Source organism: Takifugu rubripes, chromosome 5, assembly GCF_901000725.2.
Source record: "Takifugu rubripes chromosome 5, fTakRub1.2, whole genome shotgun sequence".
Taxonomy (NCBI): domain Eukaryota; kingdom Metazoa; phylum Chordata; class Actinopteri; order Tetraodontiformes; family Tetraodontidae; genus Takifugu; species Takifugu rubripes.
This window is the reverse complement of record NC_042289.1, coordinates 12,752,868-12,774,175: the sequence shown is the minus strand read 5'-3', so window position 1 is coordinate 12,774,175 and position 21,308 is coordinate 12,752,868. Positions and strand designations below refer to the sequence as shown.

General features: G+C 50.0%; 3 protein-coding genes across 5 annotated transcripts; 1 reads left to right on the top strand and 2 right to left on the bottom strand.

The window, feature by feature from the left end:
* Positions 1 to 194: 194 nt before the first annotated feature.
* On the bottom strand, positions 195 to 8,992 carry paqr4a (progestin and adipoQ receptor family member IVa). The gene is made up of 4 exons (XM_003964945.3): positions 7,864 to 8,992; positions 6,373 to 6,591; positions 4,475 to 5,903; positions 195 to 522 (listed from the first exon to the last, which is right to left on the bottom strand). The coding sequence occupies exons 1-3, from the start codon at positions 8,135 to 8,137 to the stop codon at positions 5,470 to 5,472; spliced, it is 927 nt and encodes a 308-aa protein (XP_003964994.2). The 5' UTR covers positions 8,138 to 8,992; the 3' UTR covers positions 195 to 522; positions 4,475 to 5,469.
* Positions 8,993 to 10,658: 1,666 nt separating this feature from the next.
* Positions 10,659 to 13,590, top strand: LOC101064467 (perforin-1-like). The gene is made up of 5 exons (XM_003964922.3): positions 10,659 to 10,802; positions 11,436 to 12,003; positions 12,086 to 12,224; positions 12,307 to 12,518; positions 12,592 to 13,590. The coding sequence occupies exons 2-5, from the start codon at positions 11,471 to 11,473 to the stop codon at positions 13,469 to 13,471; spliced, it is 1,764 nt and encodes a 587-aa protein (XP_003964971.2). The 5' UTR covers positions 10,659 to 10,802; positions 11,436 to 11,470; the 3' UTR covers positions 13,472 to 13,590.
* A 543-nt stretch (positions 13,591 to 14,133) lies between these two features.
* Positions 14,134 to 19,449, bottom strand: LOC105416492 (glycine-rich cell wall structural protein). Of its 3 annotated transcripts, none has more exons than XM_029837014.1 (22): positions 19,303 to 19,449; positions 18,818 to 18,865; positions 18,665 to 18,691; positions 18,515 to 18,574; positions 18,409 to 18,438; positions 18,257 to 18,319; positions 18,092 to 18,175; positions 17,874 to 17,897; positions 17,711 to 17,755; positions 16,585 to 16,647; positions 16,311 to 16,514; positions 16,159 to 16,212; positions 16,025 to 16,066; positions 15,866 to 15,925; positions 15,589 to 15,633; positions 15,460 to 15,501; positions 15,285 to 15,332; positions 15,090 to 15,164; positions 14,915 to 14,947; positions 14,748 to 14,780; positions 14,541 to 14,597; positions 14,134 to 14,298 (listed from the first exon to the last, which is right to left on the bottom strand). In XM_029837014.1, exons 1-22 carry the CDS (start codon positions 19,367 to 19,369, stop codon positions 14,294 to 14,296), a joined length of 1,209 nt encoding a protein of 402 aa, XP_029692874.1. In that variant the 5' UTR covers positions 19,370 to 19,449; the 3' UTR covers positions 14,134 to 14,293. The 3 variants fall into 3 exon arrangements, with proteins under 3 accessions (XP_029692874.1, XP_029692875.1, XP_011602560.2); XM_029837015.1 differs by having other exon boundaries at positions 18,095 to 18,175; XM_011604258.2 differs by lacking the exon at positions 15,866 to 15,925 and having other exon boundaries at positions 19,303 to 19,448.
* Positions 19,450 to 21,308: the final 1,859 nt, after the last annotated feature.

Sequence of the window (21,308 nt, the reverse complement as noted above, 5' to 3'; positions counted from 1 at the left end):
GTAAATAATCTGGTTGCAATTTTCGATTGAGAAACCTAGTTTTTTTCTCTCCCAGAATTCGGCTCGTGACACAACAAATACAAAAATATGTCCAGTTTGCAGACCTTAAACAAAAACGTCTCCTTTCAAACAAGCACACACAGGTCACACGTCCCAAGAAATAACACGCAGAGGGAAGCGATTTAAAAATATAGACTTCGGTTTATTGCACAATCGTTGCTGGAGACTAAAGGAGGGTGAAAGCCTCGTCTGTCAGACACTGAAGTTCTGGAGTGTGTGAGCGGTGGGACGGCGGGACCAGCTGCAGGTCTCTGTTCACGGGGTTGCAGGAACACGGACTGGAGAGAGGCACTGAGCCCGGCCAGTGCTCGCAGGGATCCCGCAGGAAAACTCATGTGCGCGCCTCGTACAGACCAAACAATCCGGGAGAATGACAGCAAATCCCAGCAGACACCCTCGCAACGCCTCAATCGGGGGTAGCAGCACGAGTCTCCACTAGATGGAGCCAGGTTACATCTGCGGCTGTGATATTCAGATTTAAGGATAACAATAGTCAGAATATGTAAGAATACACATGAGCATTAAGAACAGGCTGTCCAGCACCTGTGTCCCAGTAAAAACTAGTGTGTTGGAGATATACTGACATATCGAGTCATTTTCCTTTCTTTTTTTGACATATAGACACTTCTGCAACATCATTTTACAGAAAAAAAACCCCCACTCCATCTCCCCTCTCCCTCCATATCCACTTCAGTTCTCGAAGCGTGAACAGACTGGACAGAACGGGCAGGAGGAGGTAGGTCACAGTCTCACAGCCATGTTTCTGACAGCAGAGGTCAGGCGCCGCATGTTCCAGCTACTGATATGGCACCCTGAGAAGTGGGAGACCAAGGACGATGGAGTGAAGCCCCAGAGAGCTGCTTTTAACCGCCACACACAGGAAAAGAGACTTGTCCTCCAGCTGGTACTGCATAGATAGACCGGTGGTTGTCATGAGGTATTCACAAGCCCACCAACAACGTCGTTCCCACGAGTGCAGGAGAGTAAAGCCAATGCGTTTTTGGTACGTTTCACATCCCCAGAAACGAAACTAATTTCAGTTTTATTGTGTGTCAGGTCTTAGGTGTTGACACTGAAGCACTGAGCCGCGCTTGCCCTCTGTCTGATGCCACTTTGGTTGTGGAGGAGCAGCTTATACACTCCAAATATACCAAAAACAACGCATTTTCATTCCTATGAAAAAGGCCGTCAGATTTTAATGGAACTAATTTGAGTGAGAAAGGTCACTACTGATTTGGGTGGTGTGCTACTTCCTCTTGTAATTACATGGTAATATGACCTTTGACACTGTTTTTACAAATAGCGTCCCTATTTGTAGGGACAGTCGTCCTTATCTTCTGACAAGTGTTTTTTTTTTTAAAAAAACACTTGTCTTTATTGCATATGTTCAGTGTAAATTCACTTTCATTGTAATTTCTCATCATGCATAGTCACCAAATTGGCTTCTGGTTGAATTTACAGGCAGCGAAATTTGACACAATCAAACTATTTCATTGTTTTAAGCATATTTTTGAGTGTATGTAGCATTTTCTGGATTTTAAGAAAAATCAATCTGGGCCTTTAATTTGCACTGCTTGTATATAAAATCTACTTACATGTATGTACATTATTTATAGGCTTAATAATTGGGATCTATTTTGATGCACAGCCCTTTTGAGAACGTGGAACGTCCCGCGTCTGTTCTGAGCCGACTGTCGGACCCACACGGTCGCCGCGAGCAACGCTACAAGCTACTTTCATGCATTCGTTTTTTCATCCAGTGACCAAAACACACCGACTTCGTAATAATGATCTGATCGCCTCGTTTCAGAGTCTCGAACATGAAGAAGAGTCTGATTCTTTGGAGTGAGGTTTCTGTATGAGTGAGGGGAAACAGGAGCCGTGCGGAGCCCGAGGAGGTGACATGGCGCGATGACTGGCAGCCGGTCGGCGTGTAGTTGGGGGGAAAAAAGTGCAACGGCATTTTTAAAATGGAAAACTACAGAGGAACTCAGTGGCGAAGCAATCACAAAGGTAGAAACGATCATTTCTGGCTGAGATTCGTAGAACAGAAGTGCACTGTGGGAAACCCAAACAGCCTGTTTTAACCTCCAATCAGGCTTCAGTCAAAAAGTGCAAATCGGGCGGAACATAAAATCCAGTTGACGGCAAAATTAACCGCAATGACGGCCGACACGAGCAGAGTTAAACGTCCATCCATCCATCCATCCTCTACCGCTTATCCGGGGTCGGGTTGCGGGGGCAGCATCCTAAGAAGAGAAGCCCAGACTTCCCTCTCCCCAGCTACTTCTTCCAGCTCATCCGGAGGGATCCCCAGGCATTCCCAGGCCAGTCGAGAGACATAGTCTCTCCAACGTGTCCTGGGTCTTTCTGGGGGCCTCCTACCGGAGGGACATGTCCTGAACACCTCACCAGGGAGGCGTCCAGGGGGCATCCTAACTAGGTGCCCAACCCACCTCATCTGGCTCCTCTCAACGCGGAGGAGCAGCGACTCTACTCCGAGCTCCTCCCTGATGGCAGAGCCTCTCACCCTATCTCTAAGGGAGAGCCCAGCCACCCTACGGAGGAAGCTCATTTCAGCCGCTTGTACTGGTGATCTTGTTCTTTCAGTCATTACCCAAAGCTCATGACCATAGGTGAGGGTAGGAACGAAGATCGACCTGTCGACCTCCTGCTCCATTCTTCCCTCACTCGTGAACAAGACCCCGAGGTACTTGAACTCCTCCCCTTGGGGCAGGATCTCCTCCTTTACCCGGAGAAGGCACTCCACCTTTTTCCGGTTGAGAACCATGGCCTCGGATTTGGAGGTGCTGATTTTCATCCCAGCTGCTTCACATGCGGCGGCGAACCGATCCAGTGATCGTTGGAGGTCACGGGCCGATGACGCCAACAGGACCAGATCATCTGCAAAAAGCAGAGACCCGATCCTGAGGTCACCAAACCGGACCCCCTCATGTCCATAAAAATTATGAACAGAATCGGTGACAAAGGGCAGCCCTGGCAGAGGCCAACCATCACCGGAAACGAGTTCGACTTACTGCCAGCAATGCAGACCAAACTCTGACACCGATCGTACAGGGAGCGGACGGTCCTGTATCAGCGGGCCCGACACCCCATACTCTCGGAGGACCCCCCACAGGACCCCCCGAGGGACACGGTCGAATGCCTTCTCCAAGTCCACAAAACACATGTGGACTGGTTGGGCAAACTCCCATGCACCCTCGAGGACCCTGCTGAGGGTGTAGAGCTGGTCCACTGTTCCACGCCCAGGACGAAAACCAAATTGCTCCTCCTGAATCCGAGGCTCGACTATCCGGCGGACCCTCCTCTCCAGTACCCCTGAATAGACCTTACCAGGGAGGCTGAGGAGTGTGATCCCCTATAGTTGGAACACACCCTCCGGTCCCCCTTCTTAAAAAGAGGGACTACCACCCCAGTCTGCCAATCCAGCGGCACCGCCCCCGATGTCCACGCGATGTTGCAGAGTCGAGTCAACCACGACAGCCCTACAACATCCAGAGCCTTAAGGAACTCTGGGCGGATCTCATCCACCACCGGGGCCTTGCCACCGAGGAGTTTTTTGACTACCTCGGCAACTTCAGCCCCGGAGATATGAGAGCCTATCCCCAGGTCCCCAGGCCCTACTTCCTCACTGGAAGGCGTGTTGGTGGGATTGAGGAGGTCCTCGAAGTATACCTTCCACCGATCCACAACATCCCAAGTTGAGGTCAGCAGCACACCATCACCACTATACACAGTGTTGACAGTGCACTGCTTCCCCCCCCTCAGATGCCGGATGGTGGTCCAGAACCTTTTCGAAGCCGTCCAAAAGTCGCTCTCCATGGCCTCACCGAACTCTTCCCATGCCCGGGTCTTTGCCTCGGCAACGGCCGTAGCTGCACTCCGCTTGGCCCGGGCCTATCTGCTGCCTCAGGAGTCCCACAGGCCAGCAAGGCCCGATAGGACTCCTTCTTCAGCTTGACGGCATCCCTCACATTGCCGCCACAACAGGCACCAACCACCTTACGGCCACAGCACCGGTCAGCCGCCTCAACAATGGAGGCATGGAACATGGTCCACTCGGACTCAATGCCCCCTCCCCCGGGACATGGTCAAAGCTCTCCTGGAGATGTGAGTTGAAGCTCCTTCTGACAGGAGACTCTGCCAGGCGTTCCCAGCAGCTCCTCACAATACGTTTGGGTCTGCCGGGTCTGTCCGGCATCCCCCCCTACCATCGGAGCCAACTCACCACCAGGTGGCGATCAGTTGACAGCTCCGCCCCTCTCTTCTCCCGAGTGCCGCAAATCCAATAATACGACCACAAAGTCGAGTTAAACATCAAACTTTTTAAATCTTTGAAGTTCTCCAGGCAGAACCCGCCAGACACATTGCATAGACGGATCTTTAAGGATACCACAGGGCTTCAGAAGCCAGGAACTCATCCTCAGATTGGCACAGATCCACCAGAACGGGACCGGATCTCATCCTGCACAGCGACCAAACGACTGCGGCCCGATCTGGCTTTGGACAGCGAAAAAAAAAGATTTAACAGCTCGGAGGGCAACACTTTACGCATATTTTGTCAATATGCAACAAAGCCAGAGCCAACGTTGGCCGTTCTGAGGTGGCAACTTCTCGTCTCGCATCCGCTGTTGCCATGACAGCGTTGGTACCACAGTGGTGCCGATCTGCTTTCCCGTTGTGATAAATTAATATTTTGCTCAGCGACATCTGAAGGCAAACTTTGGCGAACGTTTAGCCCGGAGAAACTTGCACGAACCTGAAGGTTTTCCGATCAAATGGCCGAATCGTGTTGGCACTGAGCTCAAGTGCGACTAAGTGGGTAAAGCTGCGGTTGAGGGAATCGACCCCCCCACCCTAAAACACACATAAAACGGAGGTGGTGGCAGAAACGTGCACGGAGTGACCCCCAAAAAACAAAGGGTTGTGGATGAATCCGAGAGCTTCCTGCACCACTTCGGCGCTTGCACGTGCATGAGCTAGGACACGGTTGTGGGATCCGAGGGGGATGCGAGAACGTGAAATCAGTCAGCTAAATCTAATGCTAAAATACTATCAAAGGCTTCCCGACCTTTTCTCACAGCCTTTAATATAATCAGCCGCTCCATGTTCTGCTAAGAGCGTGTTTTGTTGTGGCGTGTGCGGCGTGTGCGTCCATGTTTGTAAGAGTCAGAGACATTTGTGCGTGCTACTTGACAGACATCTCGCACACGAGTACCAGGACGGGTAAAGATATGAACATTCTGAGCTTGAGGCTGGAGGTGATGGTGGCTGCAGGTGGCGCCTCGCACGACCTCTCCTCCCCTCTGCAGACCCCCCGCCCGCCCCGAGGTCCCCGACGTCCACTGTTTTTTGGGGGGAGGACGGGGGCTGCAGTGGTGGGAGGGGTCAATCCGAGGGACAGTTGTAGCTGTTGATCCATAGCAGGTCGTCCAGCACGCCCCAGTGGAGGTAAAGGATGGAGCCCACCACCAGTACGTGCATGATCTGGTGGCTGTTGCACCAGTAGTCAAAAAGGCCTGGACGAAAACGCTCCGGGATGCGTGTGATGTTGATGACCCCGCCCAGCACGGCCAGCGCGTCCATCATGAGGAAGTGGCGCAGCGAGGTGGGGCTCCCGCCGCCCAGACCCACCCAGCGTAGTAGAAAGAAGGAGAAGCGGAAGAGAGCCTGCCAGGCGAAGGAGCGCAGGCGGCGGACGCTGCTCCTGGCCGTCACGGCGCAGTAGATGGCGTGGCTGGACAGCAGGATGTAGACCAGCAGCGCCACGGAGCGGATGAAGGGGTAGCACAGCAGCGTGGTGTAGACGATGGGCAACGCTCCTGAGGCAGAGGGACACACAGGGACGGGATGTGACGCCAAAACCAAGCAGACGACTCCGCTAATCTGCAGTAATCTGGAGGTTTGTTAAAGCCACAACAAACGCAAGGGCGAGTGTAATTAAAACTCCGGGTCTCGCTGACGCTGCACCGTAATTACAGTTAATGCATAACTTATTATGGGTTATGACGTCGGGAAGTTCAAACCGTCCCAGGCAAAGGTTATTGGCTCAAAGAGTTGATCATTTTAGGATCCGCTTTTACAATCTTGATTCGTTGCATTGACCAATTTTTTGAAGAAAGGAAATAATGTTCCGGCCTGATCGATACTGGGACGCGGTCCTAGCTAAATCCTTCAGAGGGAGACCATTAACAATCAATAGTCGGGGTGGATCTGGCCTCAGAGCCAACGTAGCGAAGCCGGATGACGGACGGGGACGGAATCTGCTGACGCGCGCAGGAGACGTCTCACCCAGAGTGTTGATCATGCAGATCCCACACACGTCCAGCTTCAGGAGGGTGTGGTAGACCGGCTCTCCGCCCTCGTGGTTCATGAAGAGGTGATACACCACGGAGCCCAGCTGGGGGGACAGGCAGGCCAGGAAGTGCACCACGCCCAACCACGTGACGCTGATCTGGGACCAGGGAATGTTGAGCGGCAGCAGCACCAGGAAGCAAAGCAGCGGGATACCTGGAGAGAGGAGGGCGGGGGGAGGGTTATTATTGGATGCACACAGCTGTGACCTCCTGCCAGAGCATTCCCAAGGAAACCGAACTTTCACCATCGTGTCCCAACATGGAATTACGACTCTATTACACAATCCTGAATTTATATATTGATGTGTGTATATATAGGGGCAGAAAATCTCTTTTAATGAAAGGACAACATGGCGGGGGGGGGTAAGAGTAGCGGGGTAATGTGGGGCAGAGCACAAAACCTCCGTGTTTAGCATAAACGCGTCGCCGTTGTCATCGTTTTCCCCCCCGAAGCCTTGAACGCTGCGCTCCTCTTACGCTTTTTTCTGCCCACTCTGCCTTTTTCAATGTCAGTGCTTCTGTCCCGGCCAGGTGATACGGGCAATTCCATCTCCTCTAACACATCTATTTTAGGCGTTATCTCTAATCCGCTGAACCCCCCCCCTTCCCCACCGTCATTCTCAGCTCCACGCTGGATTGGACGGAGCAAAGACCTCCTCTAGAGTCCACACAGACGACCTCCTCTAACGCGACAAAGTGTCTGAACGACGTCCGTGTTCACTCGTTGTGCAGCCCGGACCAGAAAGTTGTGCGATTCCGTGGTGACGCAGGCAGTCGTTACTCGGTGTGTTCAGGTGCTACTCAGACAGGCAGCAGAAGGAGCCTTCAGTTTCTAATATAATTAGAGTGGGAACGGAGAAACGCGAGGCGGATTAGCAACGAGCTGACACCTCGGTGCACCCAGGACGGCACAGATTAACGCTGCGCTGCAATTAATTTCACACGAACCTATTAGACAAATGGCAAATTGCTGTGCAACGTTAGCATTTAGGGCCACACGTGACGAAACGGTCAGGAGGACGCTTCGGATAAAGTAAAAGCTGAGAGGGTTTCGTCATTTCTTATCCTAGAACTCAGGTAAAACTAATCTGCCTTAAAGCCGGGAGGGGAAACGTGCGTTAATAAACAGGTAGAAGGAGCAACAGCTGCTCTCATCCCTTCTACATGTGCATTTCAGGAGATAAAGCTGAGGAACGTCTCCATCACAAATTCAGCTCCTCCCTGGATGGAATTTCATTCAGTCATAAAAGTGCAGGTGTGCAAGGGCCCGCGGAGAACAGGGGCCTGTTGTATAACAGAACTGAGATGAATGCAATTATGTATATTTTCGCTGTTGCTGAGGAAACAAACAAACAACCACCAGACACTTCACAAAGCATTTGCATAGAATGGTTCGGGGCTCGGTTTTCACTCGCAGGCTACTCACCGTGGCTGTAAATGTTCCCAAGTTCATTGTGCAGGTAAAACAGGCTTCTGACGCAGTCTTGCACGGAAGAGATGGGCCGATATCCCGTCAGGACGTATTTGTTAAACTGGAGATGGGGTGGAGAATTGGCCCAGTCCAGCAGTCTGGGTGCATTTAAGAACGCCATTGCAAACAAGCCCGTCACCAGGACCCCCCCGAATAAATAGAAAACAGACTGTACACCTATATACACGTTCAACAGAATTATTGCGACGACCACCTTGTGAGACACCATTGCATTTCTTTTGGGGGTTCTATGTTGTGCTCTTTTCCTTCTAGCTGGGCGCTAACGGGTCCTTCAACACTACCCGGCGTGTGTGGCGCCTAGAAGCCATGACGAGTGTGTGTCCTGCACATGTGTCCTGCGCTAAAATATCACATAGCGTTGGCGAGCCGTCCTTTTTTCCTCTCGATGCTTTTATTGTGAAAATCCACCAATTTGGAGTCACTGCATTCGACTCAAACCGTCTTTACGCGTTACCCCCTGCCCCCCCATTGGCAACCTCGCGCTAAAATAAGAGAAAACAACCCGAAAGATTATAGAATGTCCGACTTTAACACTTCAGCTCGCAATGGCCAAAGGTCAAAGGAGCTTCGATTGAAGGCGACACGCTGCTGTTACAACTATGTAACGCCTCTACACCGCCGGGATGGATGAACTTCGGCCACAGGGGGAGCAAACGTGTCGAGCGGGCTTCCTCGGAGGTTAGCGTTCCAGCACAGAAGCGCAGGATGGAACGCGTCCCGGACAGGGATGCTGTAGGTGTCCGGAATCCATGGAACTCCAGAGGATGCTAGACCGATCCTAGCGCTGAGATTTGTGCGGGCTCCTGCGGACCGATGCCTCTGCCTCCATCGAAACAGATGGATTTAATATGGTGCGCTTGGTGGCGGTTAGCTTTCGTAATGCTATTAAAGAACGGATAAAATCCGTAATCCCGGGGCGGAATTTTTTTTTGGAAAAGGACTGCGGGCTAGCAAGTCGTCCGCTACAGATGTCCGATAATTGGTTCTAAGGAGATATCGGAGCCCACTGACCAGCGACCGTTGAGGCTACTTTTGTTGCTTTTCCATGCTGCTGTCGCCCACCTTTAATTCGCGCTAGATATAATCCAGGAGGTGAAAAATCCCGTTTTCCTGTCGGCGGCCTCAAGTCCCCTTCACTGTCTCCAAAGCATCTTAAACTACAGAGATAGTGACGGCTGTGACTTCCGGTTGGGATTTTCACACTAATCCGTCAGCGGCAGAAATGGTGCGATGAGAGCGCGGTTAAATGACGCACTTTTTGTGATTCGCCGAAACAAACTTCATTTAGCAAAACTAATATGAGCCTGGAGAGGATGTTCGGGTCCGTGACATGTTTTACACTTTTCATAATGAACAAAAACGGTCAACAAACGTCGGGTGAAACTTTAATTTGAAAGCAGCGATCGTTCACTTCCGGCCCTATTTAGGACGTTTCATGGGACTTTGACTACTCGCAGCTGCCTTTAATACAGGAGGAAATATTGTATTTACCGCTTCAGCTATTAAACGTCTTGTTCTTTTTTTTTCTTTAACGACATTCTGTTATGGTTATTTTGACGAGGTTTTTTTTTCAATCAAATTTTTCAGAATTGGAGGTATATTGTTTTAGAACATTCAAATTACTAATTAGAATAATAATTGTTTCTGTATTATTAGGTTATTACTCATCTTCCCATACAGATACAACTCCAAATTGGAAATTTGTTAACTATTGACAGTCTATTACTCATACCTGGTTTGAGAAAATTGGTAGTTTTTAAATCAACGAATCAGCCTCAGCACATTTACACCCTCAGAATTTAGCTTTAAGAAACATTAAACCCCTCTGTGAGTGCACAAAGGCAGAAAGGTGTGTTCCTTTATGTTGCATTTCTTTTTCAGGATAAATCACAGAATGATTTGTTTGAATATTTGCATCTGTGCCCATCTCATTCTGTCTTTCCTTCACTGCACACATCCGACGCGCAGAAAGGACGGATTAAGCTGCGGGGAAGCTTTGATATCACAAAACTGGAAGAGAAATGAGCCTTTGGGATCAGCATGAATCTGTGGAATTGCAACCAAAGGCTCCCAACACTTTTCTGAAGAACAGGAAGCAAAATCTGCCTGTGATCCAGTGGGTCTGTAGTCCACCTTGCCTGTTGATAAAAACTCAGTTTAGATATTAATTCAGGCAAATAGAATGGCTCTTTGATGACTCTTTGACTGGCACTTATTCAGAGTCGGCTGAATACTCTGTGGAAAAGCTATGGACAATCGGCTCCACAAGCCACAACGTGTCCTGTTCAGGCTGCCAATGAGGCCGAGAAGCTTCTGTGCTCAAAGCACTCAAACACCCGCCAATCTTATAAAATGGCAAAACCATAAAGGGAACACATGCAAGAAAACCCTTCAGAAAACCGAGGACAGGTTTAGCTGGGCCCGAGGCCAGCAGGGCGTCAGCATGGATGAGGTGCTGTCAGAGAGAGCCCCACATCACCCCCAGCAGTAAGATCAAACCAAGCATTATCTTCAGCCTAACTCAACCCTTACGTCCTCCAAACCACTTAATATTCAAGGTTCTCACAGTCTAATGGCGTTCCGCCAGGCTGATCTGGCTGTTGCTTTAGCCACAGCCCCCACCACTTTAGAGAAATGACAAGTCAGTGGTGTCTGGGTTTTTACTAACTGGAAACCAGCTTTCATGTTGTCACATCCGCCTCTGTCGATGCTGAGCGACAACTCCTCCCCTGTAATGATCAACATCGCTGAAGCTGTTCCATTTCATGCGACCACCCTACCCACCAACACCTTTTTTTTTTTTTTAAAAAAAACCTTTAAATACGAAGAACTTGTAGTTTGAAATGTGTCAGTCAAGACCAGGCAGGACAGAGGTGAGTGCGCTTGATTTTAGAGGGGCAACTTATTCAGCATCAGGCTTGATTATCTGGGGTGTTTTAAACTTGTTCACTGCACTGGTAGTGGTTATTTCAGCAGACGTTTAACGGAGAATAACATTTTCATTGATATTTTAGAATTTGTTTGCAGTACAACTGAGGACAAATGCGATAGACAGACAGGCAAGAATGAGCAGACTGGAATATACAGATATATTTTGTATGTCAAGGAACATTTTTTTTTAGAAACCAAAGGAAATAATAAAACCAGGGTTTTGTTCTGCCCTCTATAATCATCAAAAGGTTTTACAGCAAACACGGGGATCTTAAAATAGGGCCTTGGGGTACACCACAAGAAAAAGAGTAGCTTGTCGATACCGTAAAACCGAAAGTGCTGCATTGTTTTAGCTAAACCCTTTACCGGACTGCGTGAGCTCCCACAAAGGGCACAAAAATCAACAAGCAGCATTTTTTATTTCTCCAAATACAAATATCGTTTCAACCGTATAAATTAATTTATGTTGACTTTAACAAACTATCATTAATCCAAAGTAATGAGGAAATCGGTGTGTTTTGCGTTACTCATGCAAAACCCACCTTTTAACCTTTAAACCCACCTTTTACTTTCAGGATAAACTGTCAGTTTGGTTCCATCAGCCAGCAAAATGCTCCCGTTGAAGATCTACGCCTGGATCGGCGTCATGGTGTCGCTCCCTCCGTGCACGCGTCAGTCGTGCACACAGGGCACACCCAAAGAATGCCTGGATGCAGAATTTGCCCCAGGTTCCAACTTGGCTGGCGAAGGCTTCGATATCACAAAGCTGGAACGTAAAGGGGCCTTCGTGATCGACATGAATCAGTGGAAACACAAGGACAGGACGTGCACGCTGTGCAGCAACCCTTATCTGGAGAACAAGAAGCAGAAGCTGCCCGTGTCTGTGGTGGACTGGAGGTCAAAGGCCTCCTGCACCATGCAGATAACCAGCAAACTCCACCGGTCCAGCGAGTCTCTGGTCACGTCCAGTAGCTCTTCTGTCGATAACAACTGGCAGACGAATTTAGACATCCAAAAGGGCAACAAAGCGGCCTCGATGATGCTGGCCGGCACCCACTCCAAGCTGGCGGAGTATTCCATGGAGAAAACTAAGAACGACAAGTTCAGTTTCACCAGCCAGGGCATGTCCTGTACCTTCTACAGGTGACAAGAGCCTCCTTACCTCTGGCCGCAAATGTTACATATTTTACCGGTCTTCACCTCTGTCCTTGTTTTGGTGCCGAAGCCTCCGAGTGTCCGACTCTCCCAAGCTGAGCAACGAGTTTCTCCGAGCGGTGAGAGGGCTTCCAAAAACCTACAGCCCCGAGTACAAGGCGAGATTTTACAAACTGATCGACAACTTTGGCACCCACTACATCACCAAGGTGAAGCAAAGCTCTCAGAGAGGCTGCGTCATTACACTCCGCTCTTTCCTGCTGCCACACGGTTTAAGATCTGTGTTTCCAGGTGAGGCTGGGGGGAAGCGCCCACTCCGTGACCAGCATCAGGCAGTGCCAGGCCAGCCTGCAGGGCCTCAGCACCGAAGAGGTGCAGATGTGCCTGGAGGCGGAGGCGTCCGCCACCGTCAAGGCCACCATGAAATCCGAAATGAAGCACTGCAAGAAGGACACGGAGAAGATGGAATTCAAGACGTCCTTCTCTGGCCTCTTCAACGACAGGTGCAGATCAGATGGGGGCGGGGCTCATGTTCACCCACAATGGCCACACTGTTTAACTGAAACTGCTTTGTAGGTTCACAGAAATAAAAGGGGGGCAAACCACAGAACCAGACCTTCTCTTCTCCGCTGACAAGAATCCGGCGGCCTACAAAGAGTGGCTGAACACTCTGCCGCTGAACCCAGATATAGTCTCGTACTCTCTGAACTCTCTCCACGAGCTGCTGCAGGTGGACCACCCCGCCCGGAAAAACCTACGCTCGGCCATCAGCCATTACATCCTGGAGAGAGGCCTGTGGAGGAACTGCAGCGAGCCCTGCCGGGCCGGTGTCAAGAGCGACTCCAGGGATCCCTGCGTGTGCCAGTGCCACAACGACCCGGCGGTAAACCAAGAGTGCTGCCCCACCCGGAAAGGCATGGCACGGGTCATCATCACCGTGGAACGGGGCAGCGGCCTGTGGGGGGACCACACCACAGCAACCGACGGTTACGTGAAGGTGTTTTTCAACAACGTGATGTTTCAACGCACGCGCGTCATCTACAACAACAACGACCCGCACTGGGGTAGGGTGGTTGACCTGGGCACCCAGGACCTGTCCGCGGGCCATAGGGTCCGGTTCGAAGTGTGGGATCAGGACAACAACTGGGACGACGACCTGTTGGGAGAATGTGACCGGGTTCTGTCGGCGGGAGACAAGCAGGATGTCTGCGCCCTGCAGCACGGCCGAATGTTCTTCAAGTGGAAGGTGGAATGTGCGCCGAGTCTGAGCGGAGAGTCGTGCACCACCTACAAACCCTCTCCGATGGCGCAGAGTCTGAGGAGTCTCTACGTGTCCCGCCACGCACACCCGATCCCCAAGGCCCTGTTGTCAGAGATGGGGGTGTTTGTGACCGAAGCCGGGTCAACAGGAAACCAGAGTCAAAGTGCGGCGCCGCAGCCGTTCGGCTTCTATTGAGTTAATGGCGGTTTTCAGTTTTCAAGCGAAAACCGGCGTACGCCACCGCTTCTTCTTCTGTCTCAATGTCTGCCGGGAAAACCGAACCCCGTCTTTATTAAATACATTATATCAGTCAATTTGCTGTCGTTGTGATGATTCTGTCGTGTTGATTAAAGGCCGTTTTATCAGAGATCTGCGTGTTCGTGAAGGAAGCCAGACACCAGTAGACTGGTGATTTTATTAGCAGGAAGCTGCAACTATGAGTTAGTGTTGACAAAGAAATAAAAAAACAGGAATATTTCACAATCACTAATGCGCCAAGTGTTTGTGGGCGACCTTATAGACACGCATCACTGATTCAGTGCGATTCGAAATGATAGTATAATAATGCGGCGCGGCACCATTGGACGTTTTATCTTGCGAGGTTTTGATTTGACTGTTGTAACTACTGCTGGAGACAGGAAGTGGTTAAACTTCCTGTGTTCGCGTACTGACGTTGCTCAAGAACAATATGTGCAGGTAAATATTAGGAGGCTGTTTTTTTGCCCCCCCAGTCAGAATTGATCATAGACAGCCCATAAACAGTGAAATCATGTTTATTGTTCACTTGGACAGCTTTTGTTACTCTTGACACCATTTTCACCGGTCGCCACCACTTTTTTCAGTGTGAGAACAAATCAGGAGTCTTTTTTTAATGGTTTGTTTACCAACAAACAGGGGAAAAGAACAAAAGACGGGCTAAAGATTAGCAAACGTCCAATGAGGGAAAATCAGCCAAAAAGGGACTCCAGTGAAGACACTGTGGAAGCGATCGGCTTGAAGAAATCTGGGTCATCTGAACTAGCCTGAGGGAGACAAAGATAAAAAAGGGCAGGAATTAACCGCAATTAACGCTACGTTTAATAAACAGGCCTTCGACACCAGGGTTTTATTCTCTGTCTGCCCTCGTGACCCTTTTGGTGATGTGCTCTTCAGGACGTGACAATAGGTTGGAATGCCCAGACCAAAAGGTGAAGTCATGTGTCCCTTTGGTGTGAATCCATATTAAAACAGGCAGGTGAAACAGTCTGACAAACCCCCGTCTTACCTTTGTATCCGTTTCCAAGGGCGTCGTTGACACCAGTATATTTGCCAGCTGGCTCACCTGCGAACAGAACGACCCATTCACGTGTTAGAAGCCTTCTCAGAAGAGTTTAACTCAATGATAATTGTGCCCTCGTGGGCCTGTTTAACTGATGTAAGACAGCACAGAAGAAGACGCGGCTCCTGTGTCAGAGCGCCACGTCCTGCTCACCCAAAGATGCATCCTGAGTTGCTCCCAGCAAACCTTTATTTGGGAGGGGGGTCAATCAAAAAAAGAGTGTCTTTAGAGGGCATATTTAAAAACTCCAATCTCAGCCAGCTCCTCATCTTTTTCCGATGAATCAGTTAATTAGCATATTTTGCTAAGTGGGACTTCACCTGTTTGCTGTGGCCCGAACCCCGCGGCAGCCCCTGGAACAACACACGTGATCCTGTCTTATTTTCAACATTTCACAACTTTTTATTTATTTTTGCTTGTTTTGATCATCGGAGGTGTCTGTGAAACAGGCTCCTTCCATCACTGACAGCTGCTGACGCCTAACGGACTTCTCACCGTATTTGCTGGCGGTTTTTGTTCCCTCGCCTCCGAGGCCGAGCTGCTGCGCTGCGAAGGGGTAACCGCCATCACCTGAGGAAGGTGACACATTGAATGGTGTTGAAAGCTGCGATGCTGTGACAATGCATACGGCCGGACGCCGCAGGACGGTTCAAATGTGTTTCAGCTTTGTCAGCCGTGCCTAATCCTGACCTTCCAGTGCTGAAGGGATCGCCGGATTACTGGAAATCTGGGGGGTTCCTGTCAGAAGGGAAACAAAAATCAAAAAGTGACCTTACTCATCTCTTCTCCAACACAAACAGCCGCAGCAGCAGCATAATTGTGACTAGCCGTGTGTGTGGGGAGGTGAGAACATGTCACCACTCACCATATTTACCACCAAGTGTTTCCATCCCTCCTCCAAGACCCCCTGAAATAAAGGAGGTAAAAACTAGTGTCAGAAGCGCGCTTTATCATGAAATGATAAGTTTAACACAATATTGAGGACGTGTCTCACCATACGGGCCCTGGACCTGCCCAGGATAGGCTCCAGCACTGAGAGCTGGGGGCGAAGTATAGGTTAGCTTTGATGTTACTATCCTGAAACTAATGCACATTTAAATCCTTTTGATCAAAAGCATCGAGCCCCTGATCAAAGAGTCCAGCTGAAATAAGCAGAAATAGCGCCGCCCAGTGGATAAAAGCTCCCACTGCTGAGGACCTGTGTCTGTTTTTTAATAAGCTTTTACAGCATCTACAGGTTAGTGCCTGTTAAAATGCCCCGGAACTGTTACCTTTACGCTTTGCTGCTTTGTTCTCAGCACCATCAGCTAATTCTGCAGGGTAAATGAGCCCTGAAACATAGGTCTAATCATTAGCATTACACTTAGGCGTGGGAGGCTTATTGAGATTGCTCCCTTTTCTCTTCTTTCTCTACTTTAAACGACACCCACCAGCTCCGTTGCCGTTGCCGTCGCCGTGGCCGTTCCCGTAGCCTGTGGAAAGATGAGGTCAGGTGTTTGAATATCACCGGTAAAGAATTGTGGTTAACATCGGTGGTGTATTGATGTGGAGGCAGTGCACGTACCAAAGCCATAACCTCCCATGGCCCCCAGGTATCCGGTTGCCCCTTCTCCAAACCCTGTGACATCAAGCCAGCTAATAGATCATCAGCAGGACTACGCAGGGATCACTGAAGACCTCAGACATGAGCCAAAATGACTGAATCCATAGACCCACCGTTTGTCATCCCTGCAGCACCCTGGGGATTACCACCCTGTGGGTACCCACCTTGGGGGTAATTGCCCTGGGGATTACCACCCTGTGGGTACCCACCTTGGGGGTAATTGCCCTGGGGATACCCGCCCTGGGGGTAAGCGCTCTGTCCGAGGGCAGCGCCGAGTTTGCCGGCGGCTCCACCAGGATACGCTCCCTGTCCCAAACCTGCACGAGCACATGTTTAAAAGCAGCAGGCCTGACTCTGCATCTGTGAGGAAGAGCTTATCTTCCGTACCTGCTCCGTAGCCACCAGGGCCCAGGCTGGTTCCCAGATAGTTTCCGGCTCCGCCTGCGAAACCTGTGGAAGAACAGAAGCTCAGTCAAAAATTCGCACACATTCCCACTCCAGCTGAGTCAGTATTACATGACGGAACACGAGGTTCATGTTGTCCTATCAGGTCTCCAGTAAGGCCTAAACTTTCTCCTGGGAAAAGTGGCCTCTAGATCCTGCGGGGTTACATTTAAAAGACTCAGTCTGGGGTTTTGTTCAGCTTCATTAGTGCAGTGTCCTTTACTGTCTGACGAGGAGCTAAACACTGGCTGCTTCCTCCCTCTGACACCTTGAGGGAGGCAGCAGCACACGTCCCAGATGTTGTCTGCCTTTGCCACCATGAGGATGAGCCTCTGAGCTCCCCCGTTCCTCAATCCAGGTCTGACCAACCACAAGTGAAGCCGCAGTTATTGGCCAGTTTATTTCCCTGTGTGGATGGACGCAAGCCTCCTGCTGTCTGCACCGGAGGATGCAGCACCTCCCAGTTCATCTTCACAGCGAGGCGAGGCCCAGGTTCTACACTGATTAGTTGCTGCCCATCTCCCTGACATCACAGGCTTGTAATGTTCTCCTCCATGTGGACCAGCCAGATGTTTATTCTGTTCATTAAGGGGTGTCATTGCTCCAAACCTGCGTGCTTTAATTACAGGATCAAGGCTTTTCACTTCTCTTCCAGGTGGCTGAACAGCTGGTCTGCAGCCTCTTTCTCCCTGCAGTTGGGCAGCGGTGGTACCCAGTCCACCGGTTCTGGTCTGGAGATCACCGTTCTGTCTCTGCTGGTTTACTCTGAACCAGCGGGTGACCAGGAAGGACATTAAATGTTCGTTAAATGTGTTTAACCTGCGTGAGATCAACAAACAAGCGGCTGCGATGAGGAACGATCATCTCTGCCACAGCTAAATGGGGAAGCTCGAGCACTCTTGCTTGTTTTGTAGTATTTCATCAAAATGATATTTGGACTCGTTACCACATTAAGATAGTGATCCTGTCTGGTTGTCTCGGGTATTTTACACGTGATTCCTCACTTTGTTTGTCTGTAGCAACACTAATGAGACACCAGAAGGAAGATCCGTCCTGGTTGGTCACTCACCGTGTCGAGGCACTGGATGAGCAAAACCAGCTGTGGTTCCATAACCTGAAAGAAACGTCAGGACAGACCAGGATCAGGACCAAAATCTACGGATCCGGGCAGCGTCTTCACAGCTGATCTTATTTTAACCAAACATGAGGTAACCAGTCACATCAAGACTAACCTGGCAGGTTACCAGCACCATAACCTGAAGGTGACACAGAGGAAAAAAGGGATTTAAACTCATTTTTATGCAGAAATGATCTCAACAGATCTTCCCTTCTCAACAGGTTTATTTGTTTGCTTCTATCTGCATCAACTCCAGTTTAATAAAGCTCCATCGTTGTGCGATTCATTTTAAAGCCTGACTTCCAGAGCTGTTACGCTTGTCGTGTGTCTCACCACGTTTTCCCCCCTGACCCAACCCGAGGGTCAGTCCGTTGGGGAGGCCGCCCCCGGCGCCCAGTCCTGCACCCATGCCGCCGCCTGCAGAGCAGCAGATGCAGAAGGTGTTTAAAGACGGCAGAAGGTGAGGAGTTAATGTAAAGAGTGACTTTAAGGAGGTACCGTAGCCTCCCGGGGTCCCGTATCCCCCTGTTCTACCTCCCAGTCCGAGAGCTCTGTAACCTCCTGGGAAGATTTGAAGATATAAATAAACACAGTTTCATTGAATTTCATCAACAATTCAAAAACGACATCATGTAAAGTTTGAAACCCACCATTACCAAGCTGGGCTCCATAACGTCCAACTGAAAAGGTTTCAATTAAATTACTGGTTTGGGTTTGTGGAAACAGACAAACTATGAAATGTGCAGTAAGACGTACGTCCAGTCTTCATCCCTTTGTTGCCATATCGGCTCCCCAGTGCTCCCAGTGCCCCTGCCACTGGGAAATTAGCAAAAGCAAACGAGCTTATTCACAACTAAAAAATCAGGAAAAGTTTGATCCTGTGAAATTGTTCAACATGAAACTGACCTCCGGGCTTTACCCCGACACCAACACCTAGAAAAAAAACCAACATTTGTCTCAGTTAATCAGCAAAACTGATGCAGAACATTTTAAAAATGGTTATCATTTTACAAACTAAAAAACAGTTATGTGCTATTTAAAATGCGCTTTCGAAGTCACCTCTGGCGGGCAGCACTCTCCCCCAGGACACACTTTGTGGTTTGACCCCTGTAAAGATAGAATTAACACTTGTGAGAAAATGTCTTGTTATCGCGCAACAAAGAAGTGAAACTCTGAGGTTGCAGCCTTCTGATCACTGAATACTATCAACCACGGAGCTGGCGAGCTCACGTCCTCGTCCCTCGTCCTCACCAGCCTGAGACCTGACAGGGAGGTGAGACGCTGCTCAAAGAAACCCCCCCCGGTGAGCCGTCAGCGCTGAGGTGTGTATTTACAGAACTCTGCAGCGTTCTGGGTTCGGCTGGACGATGACAGAACGAATAATGAAAGATTCCACCGAGGGAGACGGGATGTGAAGTGAGAGAACCAACGAGACTTTTCAGCATTATGGTGAAAAATGCCCCCCCCCCCCTTCCAGGTTCAGCTACAGTTTAGGTGATTAATGGGAATAATCAGCACATTAGGACCCCGTGCGCCGTCCTTACCGCCTTGCAGGGTTTCCTGAGCCAGCCAGAGGAGCAGCGAGGTCTGGAGCAGAGTCGGAACCATCATGATGGAGGAGGAATGAAGAGCAGCGCAGATGGAAGGTTCTGGGTCCGATGGCTTATATATGATATTCCCTCCGATACACTCCCCCCCCCCAGGTCAAGTCCAGCCCTCTGCAAACACACAAACACTGGCCCCAGGTGCTCAGAGCCAAAAGTCACATTCTGCTCCATTAACTGAGAGATTAAACACATTAAAAGCACAACCGCTGCTGTTGTCTGCAGTGTTGCTCCGGTTGTTCCATTCAGGATTCAACCTTGACGCGCCAGTAAAACGTGCACCAAAGGCCCAAACACCCCCGACACACATGTGCACGGTCCCACCTTTAGGGCTTTAGGTGGCAACAATGCCCTCCAGCAAGCTTTTAGTTCCTGGCGGAACCTGTCTCTGCAGATTTTGATCGGTGGAGTGAAGACAGGGGACGGGGGGATGTAGAGCTAACCCATGTTAGCTCATGCTCCAGGAAGTGTCCAGGAAGTGTACAGGAAGTGTCCAGGAAGTATCAAGGAAGTATCAAGGAAGTATCAGGAAGTGTCCAGGAAGTATCCAGGAAGTATCAGGAAGTATCAGGAAGTGTACAGGAAGTATCAAGGAAGTATCAGGAAGTATCAGGAAGTGTCCAGGAAGTGTCCAGGAAGTGTCCAGGGTGCACAGCTGCCTCTCCAGAGATGGAATCAAAGGCAGTCAACAACAACAGATGGACCGATCCTGTCTTTGGTGCCAGAGACAACAGTTATCCCTGCTGGGAATCAAACCCAGAACCTGCCCTTCAGAACACCACAGACTGTTGAGACTGGACACATTTACTGTTCGCCCACATGTACAGCCTCTATATAACGCGGGAGGTCCGTTGCCCTACAGCCGTTGCTTAAAGCGGTGTTTAAATTTACGTCTTAACCTCGGTGGGCGCCCGATGCAAACAAGTGCCTGGAAACCACATAGGAAGGTCACGCTTAGAACGAGACAGCCGCCTCTTCACCTCCTGGTGGAAAAGGTGCAGACCGCCACATCTTCTCCCCAGGTGGTTCCGAGCACAAGACAATAACAGCGGCCCAACATCTGAGTCACCGTTCCGTCGCCCAACGGACCTCCAAACATTTATGTCTCTGAATGTATGAGATGAGGACAGGAGGGATTATAGGGAGAAGGTCAGGAGGCAGCAGAGGTGGGCCGACGGCGTCGACTCCAGGCACATCTGGATCACACACGTGTGCGGTTCACGTACATCTGAAGCGTTCAGCGTCCTGGACCTGCGGAAACGCTGTTACTTTCTGCCTGTCAGTCTTTCAGCACTGGGCAAAAAACAACAGAGTCGTTCCTAAAATGACTAAAAGGGACAAAAGAGGGAATGAAAATTCCCCTTTTTCTGCGGTATCAAACGGCACAAAATGTCCTGTAAGAATCCAGCGTAGGAGCAGAACAAGAGGCCTCAGTTCGCTGGGAAGACTTTGAAGTCCGTCAGATAAATGTGAAGGCCGGGTACAGGCGCTTCACACTCCTGCCCAACATCACACACAGTCATCAGTTGTGGTCTCCTGGCACCTGGTGTGCACAGACAGGCCGGTGGTTGCTAAGGACTGTGGAGACACCTCACTTTATTCTGCGCTGTATTTATTTCTAGTCTCCAAATTGAGTTTCCTTACACTCCATTGCACAAATGTTCTTTTCTGTGGCTCATTATTTGTAAAGCTGCTTAAAATCCATCTTGTGATTTCTGTTTTCACCCATCAATCAGTCTGTCTGCTCGGCACCCGTCGCCGTGTTGAGTCTGGAGTGTTTCCTCCAGCTGCCGTGCGCTGAACGTCCACGTCACCCGTGAGAAAAATCATATCTCAGGACAAAAAAGCCGCTGAATCGGCTCATTCAGTCCCCGTCTGTCCATCACCCGGCAACAAACGTCCTCAGAGAGACACAGGACACAGTCGCAACTGCTTCAGCATTCTAA